Source organism: Anguilla anguilla, chromosome 4 (genome assembly GCF_013347855.1).
Source record: "Anguilla anguilla isolate fAngAng1 chromosome 4, fAngAng1.pri, whole genome shotgun sequence".
In the NCBI taxonomy this organism is placed as follows: Eukaryota; Metazoa; Chordata; class Actinopteri; order Anguilliformes; family Anguillidae; genus Anguilla; species Anguilla anguilla.
The window spans coordinates 40,035,713-40,058,074 of NC_049204.1; the positions used below are offsets into that span (position 1 = coordinate 40,035,713).

Below are 22,362 nucleotides of genomic sequence, written 5' to 3' on the forward strand. Positions count from 1 at the left end.
CATGCGTGCCGTCTGGCAGACGGGTTGCTCCGGCTGCTCGGCTCATTAACGGCAGCAGATTTAAACAAGCCGTAAATCCCTCGGCTGACACAATGAGCCACGCGTTGCGTAACGTGCCTTTACGGCTGTGGCCATTTGCGTCATTAATACTGTGTCAGTAGGCCAAATGGCAACAACGCAGCTTTTGTGCGCACGTGGCAAAATGCAGACACTCACTCTGTCATATACTCTTATTTTTTAAAATCGGTGTTTGCCAGGCGAAAATAAAACCATGTTTTCCTGTTTTCTGACATCCTCCATGACTTTCCCTCTGACTGATGGCTAGAGGGCCCTGAAGCTGTATTTCAGGTTCCTAGTAGTGGCACATTGCAGGAGTTTCCCAGAAGCACGCGGCTTCAGCAGAAAGCGACGGAACAGGACGGGTTCAGTAAATCACTTTCAGGGAAATGAAAGCACAAGAGGAACAGCAGACAATGTAATTACGTTGTCGTTGGAATGAGGAGTGATGAAAGCCAAATAAATGATGGGCGGATTACATAAACATATGCAGAGGTTTGACTTGCTGACCACTCAGCTGATGGGTATAGCTCTCAGGCTCTCAGGTCTCTTTCAGGATGCTAGAACTAATGTTCCAGACCGGCAAACACGACATAGGTCCCTTAACCTTTCATCACACCAACATTTCACACGTACATTCGTTTGACACACACACGGGCACACACACACACACACACAAACACAACAAAACACTACCTACCTACGTATATAATATATCTAAGCTATAATACAGCGGTACAGCAAATGCATTCTAAATCTTGCCACAGGTTTCCTAAGAATTCAGAGGCTCGTGCACCTTGCACACTCGGCCTCAGTTCTCAGAACTCAAGACCTGCTGTGAACACTTCTGCAGTCTCTCCTCCTTTCCCTGCAAACATAGCTCACCATTAGACGTGCTCTATGGAATGCCTGGAATTTCTGCCTTCAGAGAAAACCTGAGCCCTGACCCAATTATGCGGCTGGAGGTTTGGAACCAGTGTGAGAAAGCAGGAAGCTACCGGCAAAAATCTCTGCGCATTGGTCTCGGATCACCTGATGACATGCTCTGTAGACAAGCACACCGTTGCACGTGTCGTGTGTGGTGAATGTTTGTGCCTAATGAAACCTCCACTTTACAACTTCCCTATGTAAAGTCTCTGTGTGTGTGTAGAATAATCCAGAAGAATCATTTGCAGTGCAGGACTTCTTCAAGGACTGAATGCTGTCTGTAACTGGTAATTGGTGCCCATCAGCACCGTGGTTCTTATTGGACTCATAACACACATAATCACACCCCCCCCCCCCCCCCCCCCCCCATACTCTGCTGCGTCAGCACAGATCTTTGGATGGCCAGCAAGCAAGCAAAACAAGCACAAAATAGATTTTCCATTACTGTGACCAAAGACCCAGAAAATTAATTTACACATTTCTTACCAGAGCAGTATGAATTATGCTCTGTATGGCTGCACTTTTTGTTTCTTTTTTCAGTAGACAAAATTAAAGCTGCCTCTTGCATTTCCATGCACCCGTGACACCGGCGTACGCTCAGCCACTGTTCTGAAAGAGCAGGACAACAGCGGGAGATATCAAGCGTTCCGCGTGGCTGAAAGAATCCAGAAATATCTCTCACGTGAGATTACTTTCAACGCAACATCACGTCTTGCCTCTCTGTTCTTTAAAAACAAATATTTGCAGGATTGCACAGTCATATAAAGTTATTTTTGGAAACACTGAATTACAAAGGAGCCATGGTTCCACTTCTAAAAACACAAATCAAGTATTAAAGACAGAATGGCGTCTTAAATTTCACAGTAAACTTGGCATACATTAACCCCAGCTCCCCTTCACCACAAGGCAATAAATCCATTTAAATTTCCACAATTTTTCAGGCAGCCCGGCTTTATTTTTGGGGAGGTTTTGGGAAACGCTTGTTGGAAGAGGGATGCGGTTAGGAAAGACAAATGTGCTCCAGAATGGCCAATGGCTACCGCATCCAGGAGAAGAGCGGTGATGTCACCATTGAAGACTGTGGAGAACCACACAGGAGCAACAGTAAAACCGGATCACTTCTGCTGACGTACCTTGGATGCATTGCAGGGACCCATCTTCAGCTCTTATTGTGAAAGTTTCTCCAGGGTTCACCTGAACCAGTATGACCTGTAACGAGGAAATATCCATTACATCACCAGCACAGCACATCATTATTACATCTTGATCACAGCAAGCCATACTGCGTTATAAACACAGTACACCATTATTTCATCATGGCCACAGCATGCCACTATTACATCAAGACCACAGCAGACCATTATATTACAACAACAGCATACTACCATCACTACATAAATTATATTAATGGAATCTACCCTTTTCCAGTGTGACTTAGGATACATTTTCATCATACCTTATTTTTATTACACATGTCAAAAGCAACCAAGGTTACTGATCTCGCTTACCAGCCATTAGCAGACTGGGATTTGAACTCACAATGTTCCAGCCACAAGTCGGCTTCCATAAATAACAGTCACACTGCTGAGTCAACGCAAACTATCCCCATTTCAAACGAGTGAAATCACAAGCCCATAAAATAAAGCCACAGTGAGACCATTTGAAGCCACTGGTTTTCCCAGAGTCTCACAGGTCTAGTGGCACTCCTTTACTGTGACATTATATTACCTCCATGTAGCAGACATTCTTATTCAGAGCCATTTACAGAGCAAAGTACAGAAAGGCATTCAAATGTTTACTAGAGCAGCAGTGAATACAGAATAGGAGATGTAGGACACAATGCTAAGAAGTATTAAAACTGCTATGCAGGAATACCCAGGATTAAACCAAGTAAACGACAAAATGAAGGTCATAGAGTACATGTTCTGAGAGCACAGACCACTCTGTTCCAGCTTGAATAGTCACAGCGGAGTTAAAGCTAATGTTCTCGATGCAGTGACATTCCCCACTGATGGCTAGTCCAGGTGCTAAACCAGGGATACTGAACTCATGCCTTTGAGACCAGCAGTCTCTAATCAGTATTGATTTAAACCTGGGATTCCAGGCGAGTTACATCTCGAGTAGCCTCGCGAGCCAGTCTCTTTTTTCACTTCGTTCAACAGAGCCTGGCCGATGCCTTGACGTTCTAGGCATAAACAAAGGAGGCAACCTTCCCGGGATAGTTGTATTTTCCCAACCAATCAGAGTGCAGAGGGGCGGTGCTCCAAATGTGGTGACGATTTTGGCCAGGCGTAGTCGAAACGCGCACCGGAAAAATATTACCAGAGGCAAACTTTTCCACAGACCCGCATTGGGGGTAATGGCTAACGTTAACGTCAGAGCACCAACCACACCATCAAAGTTTATCACCGAGATATGCAGAGTCTGCGGAAATTCCCTATCTAGGTATCTCGACAAGATTGAAACAACACTTCCTTGAACCCGTGCGCCAGTAGTTCCTGCTTTCATTGTATTCTGGGAATGTCACAAGATCAAACAATGTCATCTCCAGTACAGCCTGCACTGTAACGTGGATGCTGTCGCTCAATTTCCAAACACTAAATGCGGCCTTCTGCAAAGAAAACAGACAGACTGTGGATGGCCTCTCATAAAAACTTTGACATACTTGCTGCGATGTGTCACGGTTCATCATGTGGTGCATCATGGGAAGTTCGTCGCTCAGCAAGGCTGGCTGCAGGTCCAGACTCTGGTCTGTCATCATCATTGTGACGTACATTCATGGAGCCTTTTCCTAAAAGGGAGAGGGGAACAAAGTGGGCAGCTAGTGTGAAGTACAAATTAGAATGAATTGTTGGTGAGGAGAACATGATAGATTTTATGCACCATTATATACTCCACTAACAATGAGCTTCTGCTACATACTCTACACTTACCATTAAAGTCTGCTGCATACACCACACTAACAATGACCTTCTGCTGCATACACCACACTAACAATGAACTTCTGCTACATACACCACACTAACAATGAACTTCTGCAATGTCCTCCACAGTAATAATGCATTTCTGCCACTTACTCCAAACTTACAAAGAACGTCTGCTATGTAGCACTGCTCCTCCACTTTACACTTTCAATCTGTGCTTTAATACTTTAAAAACATTAAATTTGCCAAGAAACAAGATGCCCAGGCAATGTGTTCTAAAGCTCTGGTCTCCTGACAAGCAGTCCAAACCCAACTGTACAGAACCAATGGCATCACTTCCTTTCAACTTCACAGAGGGCCAAGAAGCAGCTCATTCTACCATCTACACAAACATATATACAAACACACATGTGCACACACACACACGCACATGCACATGCATACACTGACGCACAGACACAAAGCATTTCACACATCCCTTTAAGAGCTCAGGAGAACAAAACAAAAAATAAATAAAGGAAAAAAACAAAAAAGAAGCTTTCAATGGCAGGCTTCACCATCCTGTGCCTTGATTAGGACTTCCTGAAGGACTTGTGGAATGTGGGACTAGATTCGCCCATTAAAACGCTTCTGAGTTTTGAGAGTATTTTTAGGGGCGGGCGGGGAGGGGAGGAATAAAGTATTTCACGATCGGAGGTGCCTGTGCAGCAGCCTGCACAGGAAAACACTTTAATAGGATGTGCTCCTGCGCCTGACATGACAAACCACACTCTGGGGTCAACAGTGGCATAACCGCAACAGGCACCGTCTCCACAAAACTTTCGACCACTGAAGGGGCGAGCCAGAGCCAGCGCCAGACGAGTGATGGACAGAATGATGACCTCACCAAACACCAAATTTTTTCCACAAACATATTACAGAGCTATTGCTTAATGTGAGTCAGCCTGTGAAAGGAAACAGACTGGGCAGATACAGAAATTAAGCTTATATAAAAAGCAAAACGTTTCTGTTCTCACACCTTTATACTCCTCAGTGATCCCTACAGCCCAGCCAGTGACTGTCACTACCCCCTCATCCCCTGCACTGGTTCATTTATTCAAATATGCACTTCCTTAACAGAAGCCCCAGGGTACTGAGTGACTTACATAGCTGGCATTTTCTGCATATTTTCCATTCGTAAAGGCCGAAGCGATGCGTCCCAGACGGGAACCGAACCTGTAGCCGCTTGGCACCGAATTCCGTTCCTTTACCAGATGGAAATCGGGAGGGAGAGACTGCTCTATGCCTCTGCCCCCCTGTCAGGGAAACAGGGATGTCTAGTATGTACACTTCCACAAGGCGCACACCAATGGGTCACTTATAGAATTTTTAAATGATTCTTAACTGTGTTCTGGAATTTGTTTCATTTGATTCCTGGGTACAGTGGCCCTTAGATGACATCTTAGTCTCAGCTGATCAGTCTTAGCGCAACATCCATCAGCCTCAGTGATACTTTGTCAGTCTATGCAGCACGTCATCAGCCTTAGATCAATATCCATCATCCTTAGATGAACATCCATCAGCCTAAGATGAACATCCATCAGCCTTAGCTCAACATCCATCAACCTTAGATCAATATCCATCAGCCTTAGATCAACATTCTTCAGCCTTAGATCAACATCCATCAGCCTTAGCTCAACATCCATCAGCCTTAGACTAATATCAATCAGCCTTAGATCAACATCCAACTGCCTTAAATTAATACCCATCAACCTTAGCTCAACATCCATTAGCCTTAGACTAATATCAATCAGCCTCAAACCAATATCCATCAGCCTTAGCTAAACATCAGTTAACCCTAGACCAATATCCATCAGCCTTAGACAAATATCCATCGATCTTAGATCGATATCCATCGGCCTTAGATCAACATTCATCAGCCTTAGATCAACATCCGTCAGCCTAAGCTCAACATCCATCAGCCTTAGACTAATATCAATCAGCCTTAGATCAACATCCAACAGCCTTAGATGGTAAATGGTAAATGGACTGCATTTATATAGCGCTTTTATCCAAAGTGTTTTACAATTTATGCCTCTCATTCACCCATTCACACACACACTCACACACCAACGGTGAAAGGCTGCCGTGCAAGGTACCAATCAGCTCATTGGGAGCAATTAGGGGTTAGGTGTCTTGCTCAGGGACAGTTCGACACGCCCAGGGCGGGGGATCGAACTGGCAACCCTCCGACTGCCAGACAACCGCTCTTACCTCCTAAGCTATGTCGTTGATGGGTAGATCAATGCCCATCAACCTTAGCTCAACATCCATTAGCCTTAGACTAACATCAATCAGCCTTAGACTAACATCCATCAGCCTTAAAAAAATTTTCACCGGCCTTAGCTCAACATCCATCAGTCTAAGCTATAGTTCTATCAGCCTAAGCTATACCTTTGTCAGTATCAGCTGTATGGTGTCAGTCTTAGCACAACATCCCTCAGTCTAAGCTGTACCTTGATCAGTATCAGTTGTACTTTGTTAGCATGCTAAAAGTAGCGGAAGCAAGCCAACAGTCACTGCCCATTTTTGCATGACCTGCTTGATTTTCACAGGGTCAATTTCTGGTTCTGGCATGCAAGTAACGACACACAGCCGATGCAACCAACACTAGTTGAGGTTACGTTGACTGTGAAGCCAAGATTAGTTACACGTAGGGATCGAACATTCATTGAACATGGGGGAGTGCCATCCTCCTTGTTAACCAAAACTGGAAAACAACCCCCCCCCCCCCCCCCATTGTTAGGATGGGCAATTCTGTACAACAAAATGCATTGTGATGGGTTATATGCCATGTTTCCCATAAATTAACTAAACTGTGGCCCACTGAAATTTTATTTTTCCCACCATAGTATCAGAATGAATCCAAATTGTTTTTTTTTTTTTACTTTCAGACATTTTCAACTTTCAGAGTGTTCAGTTTATTTTCTTCACTTTAGCTGGCTATCATTTCATCCCTCTATTGTCGTACCACCTTAATAGAAAAAATGTGCTCAACTGATAAAGTATTGTAGCAGTTGATATTGTTTGTGTTTAGCAGTAAAGCAGCAGCAATTTCTTGGCTAGTTAGCTGGCTACATTAGCCAGCCACCGTTTCATGGGCACCACCATGTTTGTTTATGTGTCAGAGTTCAGCTAATGTTAACAGATAATGCTAGCAAGAATGATGGATAAGGTTTCCAGCACTTAACAATGCATATTGGTTGCAGCTTGTTACATTCACCATGTCATGCATATCTTTACTAAATTAGAGAAAAAAGCTTCTAAACATGTGCTTAGGGGAAAAAGATAAGTATTAGTTTAATATATCGTTTGAGTGTGTGCTTTGTAGACTGGTGGGCAGTGGTAAGTAACCATTCCCCTCGTGGGAGAGTCTATACATATTCTCCACATACATCTACATTAATACATTTAAATAAGTTATCTGACAAAAATATCACGTTTGTCATTCATTGCCATTTTTGTTGCTTTTCTGAAGGACACATCAACAGAAACACATGACCTGCTTGACTTGTCATTTTAGATGAATAAAGACAAAAAGGTGGGTCTGATCAATGCTTTTAAAGTATTACCAGTTCTACTGCCAGTTCCACACCACTGTGCACTCTATAACCACTGTTCCAGTCTGCTGTGCACTCTATAACCACTGTACCACACCACTGTACACTCTATAACCACTGTACCACAGTGTTGTTGACTCTATAACCACTGTTACATACTGTTGTGCACTCTCTACCCACTGTACCACAGTGTTGTTGACTCTATAACCACTGTTACATACTGTTGTGCACTCTACCCACTGTACCACACTGCTGTACACTCTATAACCACTGTACCACACCGTTGTGCACACTATAACCACTGAACCACACTGCTGTTGACTCTAAAACCACTGTTATTCACCGTTGTGCACTCTATAACCACTATACCACACTGCTGTGCACTCTATAACCACTGTTCCACACCACTGTGAACTCTATAACCACTGTACCAGTGTTGTTGACTCTATAACCACTGTTACATACTGTTGTGCACTCTCTACCCACTGTATCACACTGCTGTACACTCTATAACCACTGTTATACACCATTGTGCACTCTATATCCACTGTACCACACTGCTGTTGACTCTATAACCACTGTACCACACCGCTGTGAACTCCATAACTACTGTATCACACTGCTGTGGACTCTATAACCACAGTGCCACAATGCTTCGAACACTAGAACCACTGCAACACACTGCTATATACTCCAGAATTATGACAGTGCATTGCAGTGGACTCTAGCACTACTGCAACACATTACTATGGACTCCAGAACTACTGCAACACATTATTATGGACTCACATCTAGCTCAAGAGTCAGCCAACCTACACATTGTGCCACACATCTAACTGCAATATGCATTTTTTAAATATACAAAATAGTGAGTGTAATTAGGCTTGAACATTCAGAAAATTTTAAAAACAGTCACATGACATCATAACATCAAATTTATTAATTAAACGTGAAGGCAGAAAAAGTAAAAAACGTTCTTCAGAACAACACTCCTCACACACTTAGAGATTCTGTTCACATACAAGTAATTAGTACAGAAGGACAGGGAGAACTCATTATGCCATCAGTGTTTAAATGCTACCATTTGGCAGGTGTACTCTTCTCCAGTACAACTGCAGCACAGTGGAGGGGTAGTAGACCAGCCAGACTGTAGAAGGCTCTACTCCATGCGCTCAAATCTCCTACCTCACTCAGCAGATCTCACAGATCATCCCCTTACTTTAACAGAGTTGGTGAAAAACTGACAATTCAATAAGGAAACCTTTAAAGGTTTTATTTAAACTAGAAGGTTTTAAGAAACATTTGTAGAGTTAAAGCTTAGATCGCCCAGATTAATGGTTAGGGACTCTCTGAGTGCCTATCTCTGAGCGCCTCTGTTCCAGATCGGCAGCTTTACACTGACTGGCAGGTTCAAGACCCACCTGAAACTACAGAGCATCATCCAACACTAACCATGACCCCCAAGAAAACCAACTCAATTAAGGACTCTTAACAAAGTGTAATTTACCCTTCTGAAAACATGCTGTAGCTTTCTCAATACAACTCATTGCTTGAGGGATTTACAATCCATTAAATTTTGGTTTTATTGCTCTAGGGAACAAACTTGATTCACTGACTGTAGTTAGCACAATGCCCATGACTGAACTGAGTAATTTGCTTTTTAAATTATTATATCAATAACAACTTGAGAGACATGTTTTAAAAGATGTGTGTAAATCATTAAATAGCAATATTTTAAATCTTGAAACTGAAAAACATGCCATGCTGAGCACCCAATCTATCATATTTGATTTCTATTGATGTATTGGCCATGACTGGTGGAACCAGTCATATAACCTACTTCTTGTATTGCAGCCACTCATTCCAGTTACTTGTGTGTGTGCGTTTGTGTGTCAAAGGAATGCACGTGTGAAACGTTAGTGCGTGATAAAAGATTACAGGACATGCTCATTCAATCTCAGGTGAAACATGGATGGTTCAATTCAAGTCAATGGTGTTTTTTCCACTACTTCCTTAGCCATTTCATTCTGCTATAGGATTACGTGGCTGATTTTGGTCGCATCTCATGCCAGTGTGAAACCAAGAAACAAACAGCTTAAAATTCAAGAACCGTTTGCAGATCAGCCCAAGGAAAGAGTTTCCGTTACGCACTTATGATACACACAGAGTGGAAAGATCAGAACATTATACATGGACTTCCAGAGAAAAACTCTTCACCTCTTCAAAAACATTGCCACTACTGTCGGAGCTCTGGAGCGCTTTCAGCTAGAAACCCTACAAGCAAAAAAAACGTTTTTCATGTTTTCCATTTTCTGATCTGGCTCCATATGTTTCAAAACACACAGGAATCATCTGCAGTAATCTGAAGGATTTTTTCACATCTGAAGGAACCGAGCCTGACACGCAACCCTCTCTTCCCCTCGATGTTCATATTATTGCCTTCTGTCAGAAGACCTTTGCAGATTTGGCTTAGGATCAATCACCTCAGAGAGAGGAAGGAGTAGGAGGAGCAAAGAAAACCAGTGATCCGTAACACCTCTGTACAGCCTATTCCGTGCGCCAGAATCTCATCAGCCAAGCGATGCTACATAGAAATTGGCGAATTTTCACAATTTAGCGAGTCTGATGCGGTAAAACTCAAGTGGAGCCACTCTGGAATGTGCTGTCTGTCATCTGCCCACAGGTGCGGGTGGGATGGAAGGGGGGTGCAGAATTCAAGCCTGGGAGTACAGCCCGATGCGTGTGCCTGGAATCGCCCTCCTGGGAAAAGCAGATTCTTCCACAGCTCCTGAACGTGAACAGACGCATTCTTCAGCAAGACCAATTTACTGCCAAATTAAAGGGGCCTCCTGCTTCTCCTTTGATCCCTAGGCTGGTTTTCATACCAGTACGGTTTCCCAAAAAGAAAGGGAAAAGAAGACTTAAAGACTTTTGGCATGGTGCACCTTTGTCATGGTGAGACCATGACATGCAGGCTGCTTCAGGCACGCGAGGCCAACCTTGTGGCACACATTCAGCCAGACTCATTTGAACCAATATCTCATCATGCCCGAATGATCATTTCCTTCTTAAGAAAGAACATTGCAAATTATTTTCTTTTTCCCTTGATTGACCGACTATACTCGTAGGCAGTCCCATTGCTACACAGTAAGGGGGAACACAGGGGAAGGTGTGCTCTGAAGCATTGCTTTCATGCACTGAGCTGTGCAGTCATGAGTGACCACAGACACTCTTGATGACTACAGGAGTCGGTCCAGCTGGTTAAGACTGATACAGTCTTCCCTCCCAGGATGACGCCAAGCCAATAACCCAATGCCAGTTGCACCAGCGTGGTCAGCTTTCAAGAGGAAAAATATTTTAGGAAGACCTGCCCCCGGCAGTGCCACGAAAAAGCGGTTTAGTGAAAGTGAAAACAACAATGGTCTGGGAGGTTAAACTAGGTAAAGACCAGGTCCAGACACTGGGTTTGATGGGTCACGTCTAGCCCCCCCGGGGCCTGGATGAGCCCTGACACGTGCAGCCCACGCACGGCCCTACATGGTAAATGGACTGCATTTATATAGCGCTTTTATCCAAAGCGCTTTACAATTGATGCCTCTCATTCGCCAGAGCAGTTAGGGATTAGGTGTCTTGCTCAAGGACACTTCGACACGCCCAGGGCAGGGTTTGAACTGGCAACCCTCCGACTGCCAGACAATCGGTCTTACCTCCTGAGCTATGTCGCCCCATGTCGCCACATTCTGAGCATGCCCCCATAGGGAGGGACCAGCGCGCAGATGGAGTGATTACTAGCGTCTGAGGCATAGGTGGAATTCTCCACCTGCGTTCTGTACTTCCGCTGCAAGATCGGTATCTGCTGTATAGAAGCAGATAGCACTGAAGTGGAAAAGAAGACACATTACAGTGCAGGTTTGCATAAACCTGGTTAACCCATTGGGTTGCCCCATGACACTGCTATGATGTCACATTCATACATAGTGGTCTTCCTCATTGGATGATGGGCAGGGAAAGGTGAGGTACAGTTTTGTAGATCTTTTTTTTGGTTGTGGCTTTGGGTTTTGATGTGAAGGAAAAGGAACGGGAGTACATCATGGATGACGGTTGAGGGGTTTTTGTTTCATTTAGTTTATATGAGAGGGTCATGGGTGCAATGAGACCATAGGGCGTTTGCATCCAGAGCGCAGCTGCGAAGACCATGAATGGAACACTTCCTCCAAGGAGCGGAGGCTGGCCTCGGTCTGCAGCCCCAGGGAAGCCAGTGGTCAGGGAATGGTCAGAGCATGCTCAGTCCTGCCATCTCCAACAGCGAGTAGTTCAGAGGAAGGGAGGGGGGAAGACTCAGGCAGACGCCTTACAGCTGTGCGTGAGGCTCTGGAACGCACCCTCCAACAAGTAACATAAGGACACACTGTAATTCAATATTATAGGCTTCCAAATCATTAAAAAAAAAAACAGATGTGAGCCCACCTGCAAATGCATGCACAGACGGCTGGCTGCGCCAGACGGCCGTTATGTCATAGCGCTCGCAGCCTGACTTCAGCTATTTAGCCTACTTTAATGACCTCCGTGTCTCTGCCTGACCCCTTCCTTCACACGACCTCCACACTCTCCGGGAGCAACTGTATTCACCAGCACCTCAGGCCCCAGTATCCTTACTAATCCTCGCCCTGCTACAGTTGGCTTACTACTCCTTTACTTGTGTGCAGGAAAAAAAAACAGCAGACAGTTACAGCAGGTGCCAAAACGGAGCCCTGCTTTTTACCAGGACCAGCTTCTATGCAAAGCAAATGCATGTGGGCCACGGCAAGTATGAGGGTTTTCTAATTCCAAAGGAATTTTTTAAATTCCAAATAAAACTATGACTGGGGGTGCATCAGTATCTACCAATAAGAGCTGAAAACAAACATCAACATTGATTGTAGGGTTCGCAGATTTGTCTTGTAATAAGAGTAGTTAAGTGTGTATGTGTTTTATTCAGGCAAGGCACAAGACATAGGAACATGTGCTGAACAAAGTAGATGTCATTCCTAAATACAGAGCACCATGTCAGGGCCTTTGAGGGTATTTAAACTAGGATAGAAGACCAGTGTGTCAAAGGTTACAATTGGCAAACTGTGTTTCAGTGATCTTCCCACTTGCCAGCATGACATACAATAAATCTTTTTTTTATTTTGTAAAGTTTGTTATTGTAATGATGTTTAACTATACACAGGAACTTTGGGGCCTCTGGCTCCCTGACCACAAGACTGACTTTCTGCTGAGTCACGTTCATCATGAAATTTTTTGGTAAACCAAGGTGTAAGGATGTGCCTAACCTCTTCCTCTTGTGACCCTTCAATAAACTCTCTGCTTGATCAATGTGTATATATCCATGTTTCATGGACCACTCCAATACCATAAGCCAATCAAATGTTTGTGTGGCCAAAATACATCACATTACAGAGATCACACGTGGGGTTCCGCCGCGCCAGTGACTTCTGAGCATAAAAGTAATGAAAAACCTAACAACTTTGCTCTGAGGTAAGGCACTGCCTAACTGACCAGATGTTTGTCGCGCTTCCGAACTCGCACCTCGCTGGAGACCTGCCTGAGTTGGTCTGCCACCGCCCGCAAAATAAACCAAGCTGGTTTATTTCCCATTGACAGCTGTCTGAGGAACACGTATCTCCATACTTTTCTCCCTACATATCTCCCTTGTGGCCGGACCCAAGTGGAGGAATTGTGCACATCCCAAGTCGTCTTGACTGGAACCCATCGCGACCCCAACTTCACAGAAGTTTTCCAAGTCTCTGCGCACCTGCCACGGATCCAGGGTCCAGCTGACGAAGCATCACCTAACGGAATTAAGGGCTGGCCTCCCTTATTATCACTGTTAAGTATTGAAACACATTTTATTTAACACTGACATCAAACTATAGGATAGCATGAAATAGGTTATTTTACTGCTGTTTGTTGTTGAGTTTTGTTTGTTGTGCAAACTGGTTGGGAATAGCAAATTCCCTGACCTTGTAGTTTTACATTGCTAAAACTTTATTTTATGAGACTGATTGGACAAATTAACCACGTAACAGTAGCGTGTCACTAACACATAACATGACTTAACCTTTGTTAAATGGTTGTAATGCTACCCTTTATGTTTAGCCATTGTAGAATGATCAGTTCCTCTTATTAGAATTATATATTATTCTTCCTATTAAGCAAATCATTTGTTTCAATTAACCTACCCACATATCCATTATCATAACCAATAAATGGATATAATTTATTTCCAAACTATTGTTGTGTCTATATTATTTCAATAATTCAGGCTCTACTGACGTGCTGAATTATGATTGGTTGTTGAACTCTCAATCAGAACATTCATCTGAATAAACCTTACTACATTATCATGGTGAACTGCTAAAATGTCTTGACTCCAGGGAATGAAGCTTTGGTTCCTAACATGGTGAACTCTGATTATGGCCAATGTCATGGGCAAATATGATGAGGTAACATACATGTGACAGAGAAGTAATGTAATTAATGTGCCACTGAAGCTGTAAATAAAATGTAATTGTCATGCTCAAAAAAATCAGTCATCTGAACATAATTTATCATCAATTTGTAATTAATCATTTTACCAGCAAAACTCCCAAGCAAAGCTATAGAATCACAGGAGCAATTTATTTGTTCAAACACATTTTCTAAATTTATATTTGTTATCCATAACTTGACGTCTGTGTTCAGGCACTTCTTCCAGGAAAGAGGAAACTTGGTTTGCATGCATGCTGTAATGTGAAACAGGACACTATCCACATAGGCCAATATGGCCAGACAAACATTGTCTAATGACATCAAAACCTTCATAACGTGCACTGAATAATTCTAATACAACTGCATTCAGCTGAGATCTATTTCAGCATAAACACAAAATAAATGAAGACAGGGAAAGTTCTGACTTGAAGAACCATAAGAACGGGTTTCAATAAAGCTGGTGCCAGTCTTTACAGGGAGACAGTCACCAGGAAAACAGATTACACTTCATAAAGAGAGGACAACAGGGAAGCTTACTAATGGCTGCTGACTGAAACTTCAGACAAGAATGGGCGGCAGAGTAGCATTATGGTAGGGAAAGTGAGGTTGCCACTCCAAGGCTGTGGGCTTGATTCTCAGATGGTACTTTGCTGCTGTACCCTTAACTAAGGTACATAATTTGAATTATTTCAGTACGTATGTCAGTATATGCATTTCATGTAAACAATGTAAGCTGCGAAATTCCTTCTAGATAAGAGTGCCTGATAAACGCATGAAATGTGAATACAAACGCACGCATGAACAAACATGTACACAAAAGAAATTAGAAAAAAAATCTACAGTTGACAATCCACTTTTTACAGAAGCAAAACAACAACATGGTAACCACTGTTGCCGGGGTAACAGCCTCCCTTTAAGGTCTCTACCTTTTAAAAAAAGGAACAGTGTTTAATTTTAAGCAATGGAGCTGAATTTAAGATGTTAGAAATTAGAGGGCATTTGAAAAGCACTTTTCTGTTCAACCTGTAATCTGGCCTGAAATTGCATGGCTTTAGCCGGCTGTTCCATTGAGCACAACTTTTATTCAGTGGAGCAAAAACACACACTGTTTACAATCCCTGCAGGAGGGCAATACATTCATGAGGCAAATTAAGATAAAAAGGCAATTCTTAGGAAATAATAATGCTTGTAATGGTCCCCCACCCCCCTTTTTTTCTTTCCAATTTAGAATGTCCTCAATAAACCTCCACTTTCCGTATGAGAGAGCTTAAACAAGTCCTCCTTCAAAGCATGTGATACTAGAAGCCACTTCTTATCACACTGCAGTCTACACGTCACGTTTGAACAATCCACTTGCAAGTTCAAGGAAGACACTTCATGTACAGCTCAACAGGCAGACCATGGGCACCCGTCTGACCAGCAGGGGTCGCTAGTGAGCAATGAGGTGCTGTAATCCTGGCAGAGTGAAACCCTCCTTCGCTGAGCGATGCTAGAGCCAACCATGCAGACCAGACATCCAATCATGACCATCCAATCCATGCACTAGAACAGTTTTGTTACAACAGCAGCCACCTAGCGATCCTCTTACAGGTGATTTTTTAACTTTTTGGAAATGAACTTCCCATTCTTGCAATTCAGTGCGCAGAGCAATTTTGCTAGCAGGGCCTGTCTGTCAAGACCACAACAACCAACATTCTCACTCTGTGCAGACAGCAAGCCCCGACACTCCAGGTCTGTGGCTATGATACAACTAATGCCACAGCAGCAAGAGGTATGACAGAGAGTGTGGAAAAAGACTGCACATGTGTGTGTAGGTGTGTGTGTCTTGCCTTGTTAAATGTAAGCAAACACAGAAAACATTGTGCAAAATCATGGCCATTACAATCTGTCCTTCTTCCCCGTTTCTCACCCATGGCACCCATGGTCACACAACAGAGGCAGTTAAAAGCTCCATGCAGTGCAGCTGTGCTTTTCTGTACAGGACAGCCTCAGGCGCAGTCCCCTGTAATTGGACTAATGATATGCAATAGCACTGAGGAAGCCAGCACCTCTGTCCCTGCCTGTTTCTGTCTCTTTCTGTCTCTCTCCTTTTCTTTCCCTCCCCCTTGCTGTTCAAATATTTTACAAGCAGGTCATATACAACTACTGTCAAAAATTGACTGTATTTATTAGAAGACTCAGATTGCTGTAATCGGGATATTGAAGGGGTCTGGTGCCTGCCATGATGAGATATGACAAGAACAGTATATCAGCCTTGTTTAGAGCATCGTAGTGCCCAATATATTCATGCGATTTGAAAATCTTAAGACAAAAATTAGAACTAAATTGGCCAAGATGGTTAACATAGGTGGCCAAATAAGTCAACAGCAGAAGCAATGATACCCTTCAAGGTTTTATCTGGCTCAAAATAGTGCGTAGGTGGTGACTTTGCATGACAGCAACTACAGTCTGACCAGCTTTACTGCCACTGTTAACTTGATGTGTTGTCTCCCTAGATTTAGCTACATTCAGAATGTTCTGTCTTCAAGTCCTCAAGAGACCACCACAATGCATTGAGATGTAGGCTATAAAAAAATGAAATGCATGAAAAATTTTTTAATTGGAACTATTTAAATCTGTATTGAAGGGCTACACTTTGTAAGTATGAGAACTGGGGGAGGGGGATTGCACTTTTGTACGTCACTTTGGATAAAAGTGTCAGATAAATAAATGTAATGTAATATAGCCCATAGGGAAGGATTAACACATTGTAAGGGACCATTCTACATGAATACTGGTATTTGTAATTGCAGTATGTCTTAAAATCCATTTCATTTTTGTCACTGAAAACTGAGGGAAAAATATAAACCTTGTAACCTAATGAATCCACACAAAAGCCATACGTATTTAAATTATTTACAATACTACATTTATTTGGCAGACGCTTTTATCCAAAGCGACGTACAAAAAGATATATATTTTTATACATTCACTCAAAATATGCTTGCACCATCCTTTTTGTCACTGGTGTTACTTGCACCTTCAAATAACAGAAAAGGTTGTATAGAATTTTATTTCTCAGTTCAATCTGCGCATATAGGCAAAACAGTGTAGGTTATTGATACAGATTCCACTTAACTGCATAACGGATTATTGCAAAATTCAGGTACATGCATAGAATTGCCTAATCCTGAACCATTTCCCATTCATTCGATTGTAAAGAGATTGCATTATTAATTAAACCATAATCGCATATTTTGAACATTTTCATGGAACTATGAATAATTACAACACATAATGATCTGTAAATATATATTAAAAGTCAGCAGATGCCTCATGAATAAACCGACAATTTATCACACAAAATCACCAGAATCACCATAAAATCACTTACGAAGACAGCCAGTTTCTGTTGAAAATCACATCTATAGCGGTTGTCCACACTCCTTGTCTACCGCCTGATTATTTTATGCAATAAAGTGAATTCTACTGAAGTTAATTTAGCATGGTTTCATGTAAACCTGAAAGCAGTCAAAACTTAAAAACCTTGAAATTCAGTATCATTCACAACCAAACTGATCCAATAAACATACGTGGTGGCCTGCTTAAGACATTTCAATGCAGGAAAAACCCTTCCCTTTGTGACTCAGCTGTACACAGGAAGGCTGTGGCCATAGTCCATGACCCTAGTGCGCCTTCTCCACTCCGAGCCCTCGGCACTCCCCTCTGGTAGGCATTTTTTAATTCCCATGGCTAAAAAGCCTGTATAAGAGGTCCTTTGTCCCTACAGCCATCAGCCTCACCAGAAAGGCTAGGTGAATTTTAGGATCTGTGTACGTGCAGTGTGTCCTTATGCATTACACTGAAATGTGATTATGTTATTATGGTTTTTTTAAGTGTGGTGAGGAAAAAGACAATTATTCAACCTTGGTTGGTTAATAATATTTGTATTTTATTCTACTGTATGTACTAGGGTTGGGCCAATGGATGATACCATAATCTAACCACCTAAAATTTATGGGCATTGGCAATGGTTGACATAACGTAATGTCAAAGAGAGCTTATGGCAAATTGCCTCAATGGCAGCAGAATTCACTTAGGCCTATTCTGCACGTTAAATTTCACCAGCGATTCTTTTTTTATTGCAATGAAAACCAAATCATACACATCTAAATACTCTTTCAGTTTTAACTGGTGATCACCCTTAATAACCAGGAAATTGTGTTGTGAGGGAAGCTTACGTTCTCCCATGAGCGTCTCCCTCATTAGAAACATTTTTTTTGTACATTTGTAGCTTTATCAAAATATCCTAACTTTACCGATGAGTCAAATAAGCTACCGGCACACCTAACTGTACACTCAGTATTAATCAGCTACTCCACAAGCCTCAGATGCAAAACGACAAGTGAGCTCCATTTCAAAATGTATTATTTAACAAAAGCAGTGCTCTCAGATTTTTAGTTTGTTAAAATTTTTCCAATGAAATAAGTCAACATAGCAGACTAAAGGCCATAGGCCTATATAACAGGCAAGCAAAAATGCACATAACTTTACAGGACAGTGATAGAACCACAGGATATTTAAAAAATGAAAAAAGAAAAAAACCAATAGACCCAACCATTCAGTGACCAGGGCACGAGGGGTCACCGAATGGTTTGATGAGTATGAAAATGATGTGAATCATATTCTATGGCCTTTGCAGTCACCAGATCCCAACCTAGCTGAATGCCTATGGGAGATTTTGGACCTACCACCATCATCAAAACACAAAATGAGGGAATATCTTTTGAAAGAATGGTGTTCCATCCCTACAGTACAGCTCCAGAGACTTGTAAAATCTATGCCAAGGCACATTGAAGCCACTCTGGTGGCTAGGGACATCAGACATTTGGGGACAGGGCTGGCTTTGCTCCCAGTGGTACTTAGGACAGCAGATATTTGGCATGAGGCTCGCCTTGCTCCTAGTGGCACTGAGGACATTAGATATTTGGGTACGGGTATTGCCCTGCTCCCAGTGACACTGAGGACAGTAGATATATGGGGATGGGGCTCGCCATGCTCCTAGTGCCACTGAGGACATTAAATATTTGGGTACGGGTATTGCCCTGCTCCCAGTGACACTGAGGACAGTAGATATATGGGGATGGGGCTCGCCTTGCTTCCAGTGACACTGAGGACAGTGGTTATTTGGGGATGGGGCATGCCTTGCTCCCAGTGGCACTGAAGACAGCAGATATTTGGGGTGGGGCCCAACTTTCTTCCTCTGCACATCAGTCACTCTGCAACAAGTCCACATGGGGAACCACAGTTCCTCCACAGAAGTGCCTGCCACCCCACTCTGTTTGGACGTGTCTGGGCCCAACCACACGCGGTGGGGCTTGGCGTCCTGTCTGGCCCACATCTCTGTCAAAAAGAGGCCTGTGTTTTAGGAGCACTGAGGGACAGCCTTCTGGGGGACACTCTAGAAGATCCTAGCAGCATTTAAAGGGTGATCCTGTACATGTGTGATCATGACCATGACCCCCCTGCCCCTCCCTGCTCCTCTCCCTCATGGGGAGAAAAGAATAATAACATGCGGGCAGTTGCCACACAAGGTGCTGTCATCTTCCCACTGATTGATCTCCAAAAACAAGTCAGAGTTACAGTTGCACTGTAACTCATCCCAGGGTTCACTTAGAGTTTAATCCATGAGAAGGAATCAACCACTAAGAGTTTAAGGGGGGGGGGGGGGTTCAAATGCTACACAAGTGTGAGAAACACTGATGTATAATGAAAGCAGTGTGCGCATGCATGTGTTTGTGAGCACCCAGTTTGGAAAGGGAAAACAGATGATCATAAAGACTAACATGACGGGTGTCAGATACTGGAACTAAGGAACAGAAAGCAGTGGACAGGACCAATGTTCAGCTGAGCTGCGCTGGAGCTGTAAATGACTGAAGCGAATGAAGGAACTAAGACCGAAGGCTGATCTAAAGATCTTTGTTACAGTCTCTGTAAACTTAGAAGCTTAAAAAGAAACACAGCAACACAGATGGCCATCTTTTCCTGTAAGATGGTATAAGACTTCTACACAAAGTCCTGCAGGCCTCTGTAATGATTTATCACAGAGACCTACAAACAGCATTATGCCAAGTCACATAATCCTGCAGGTCTCCATAATCCTGCTTTCATAAAAATAAAAAATAAAACCTGCATGCTTTAAAGAAACACCATCAGAAGCCTCTAGAACATATTTATCCTTTGGAAGGTGGGTATTCATTCAGGAGGTCTGCAGAACAAATTAATACTTTTTTTTTCAATATACTAGCTGCAAGACAAAATTCAGCAAGTTCATACAAACTAAATGATGTAAAATGATGCATAATGTAAAATTATTAGCAGTGTGTCAGCACGATCTGTACCAATCTGTTTTTTTTTTTGGTTATTTTTTGTTTTTTGTTTTTTTGGTCTAACTACAAGGCAAAACCATAAGTTCTTATGTGCATTTGAACACTCATCCGTGTAGTTTTTTTCACTTAGGATTATTAAGTGATCTTTATGTCTTTGTTTACCAGAATAGCTAAATAAACGCTAACCAAACAGTCTAATAAAACTAGATAATTATTGGAAGGAGACAGACAGCAGTCAGATGCTTATTCACTTATTCCAGGTGTTCTGTGTAAAGTAAAGTTTTACAAAGCCTTTAAGCAGGTCAGCTGTTGTAAAATGAGTTTAGGCACCCCAAAAAATAAGAGTACTTGAGTAATTGCAAGAAATCTCCAGATTGTCATTGTGTACAAAAAATCATAAAAATGCCCCACGCCTAATCTGTATGTTGTAACAAGAATAGTGAAAGTGAAGATTGAGCTTAGGAATGCATAAAGATATGGCACATCTCCATGGGCCCCTAACTGGACACCCCCTCCCCCCTCAATGGAAGAACATTTTATGTACAAAAGTTTTCACGGATATCTGTGTCATGTCAAAGGAGTATCAATTTCACACAAAATGACCCAGAAAAGACAAAGAATGCCATAAAGCAGTGATCTTCATTCTTGGTCCTGGCAGGCCGCAGGGTCTGCTGGTTTTTGTTTGCACCTAATATCGGCAACCAATTCAGACACAAGAAACCAGATGAGGTGAGCGAACTGTCTAATCAACAGCATTCATAGATCAATTAAGTGCTAAGTAACCACAAGAATCAGCAGACATGCAGTCCTGCAGTCCACCAGGACCAGCAATGAAGATAAAGTGAAGGAGACTGCAAGTGTAGGTGCATTAAGAGACGAAGTGGAGAAGAAAGAGAGCAAGAAGACCAAGAAAAAGTCTGTGCCCACGTAAAATAAGCATACTGTGGTAGAAAAGAGCCAGTTAAATCAACTGGTGTAAGAGAGAGTGATTGACTGTTTGTATGTGTTTGTAAACTACATAGCCAAAAGTATGTGGACAACTGACATCCAACATCTCATCCAAAATTATGGGAATTAATATAGAGTTGGTCCACCATTTGCTGCTGTAAGAACCTCCACTCCTCTGGAGAGGCTTTATACTAGATGTTGGAACGTTGTTGCAGAGATTTACTTCTAGTCAGCCAGAAGAGTATTAGTGAGGCCGGGCACTGATTGGGCAGTTAGACCTGGCTCGCAGTTGGCTTTCCAATTGATCTCAAAGGTGTTGGATGGCCTTGAGGTCAGGGCTCTGTGAAGGTCAGTCAAGTTTTTCCACACAGTTCTTGACAAAACCATTTCTATAAGGACCTTGCTGTGTGCCGAGTGGCATTGTCATAATGAAACATGCAAGGGCCTTCCCCAGACTGTTGGGGAAGAACCAAATCATCTATAATGTGACTGTACGCTGTAGAATTAAGATTTGCCTTCACTGAAACTAAGGGACCTCACCCAAACCATAAAAACAGCCCCAGACCAAAGGGTGTCCAGATACTTTTGGTTATATAGTGTGTGGGCGAGAGTGAAAGAATAACAGCAAATCATGGATACTAAAAGTGTGAAAAAGGAAACAAGAGTACAAAATTTTTCACAAAAAAGGCTCTGCCAAGACTGGACCTGTTTCACTCCTACCAAACAGATACTAACCAGGGTCAACCAATGAAGGCACTGTCTGCTGAAAAAGCCTATAGCCCCTTTAATACATGCATTTTAACCCTTAAAGGAGTAACATGGTGGTTGAACGTGACACTTCCCAGTTGTCTTTAGGCAACAACAAAACAAATGTGCATAATTTTTTTATTATTCAGTCATTTCAATGTACTTTAAAACGTATTTTTCTAAGCCTAAATTTCCCACTATAAAAGTTCACCCGAACCGTCTGGGCTTGGTAATGAGAACTGTCAGTTAGCTATGATTGACAGACCGTGCCCTGTTACC

At 42.6% G+C, this 22,362-nt stretch overlaps 1 protein-coding gene across 1 annotated transcript in view; it reads right to left on the minus strand.

The window, feature by feature from the left end:
• LOC118226108 (fibronectin type III domain-containing protein 3B-like) overlaps positions 1 to 22,362 on the minus strand; it is a 146,132-nt gene that overhangs the window by 106,485 nt on the left and 17,285 nt on the right. The window contains exons 2-3 of the mRNA XM_035415430.1: positions 3,650 to 3,775; positions 2,118 to 2,193 (exon numbers count right to left, since the gene is read on the minus strand). Coding sequence (XP_035271321.1) covers positions 2,118 to 2,193; positions 3,650 to 3,760 — 187 coding nt within the window. The 5' untranslated portion in view covers positions 3,761 to 3,775. The remainder of the gene's footprint in view (positions 1 to 2,117; positions 2,194 to 3,649; positions 3,776 to 22,362) is intronic.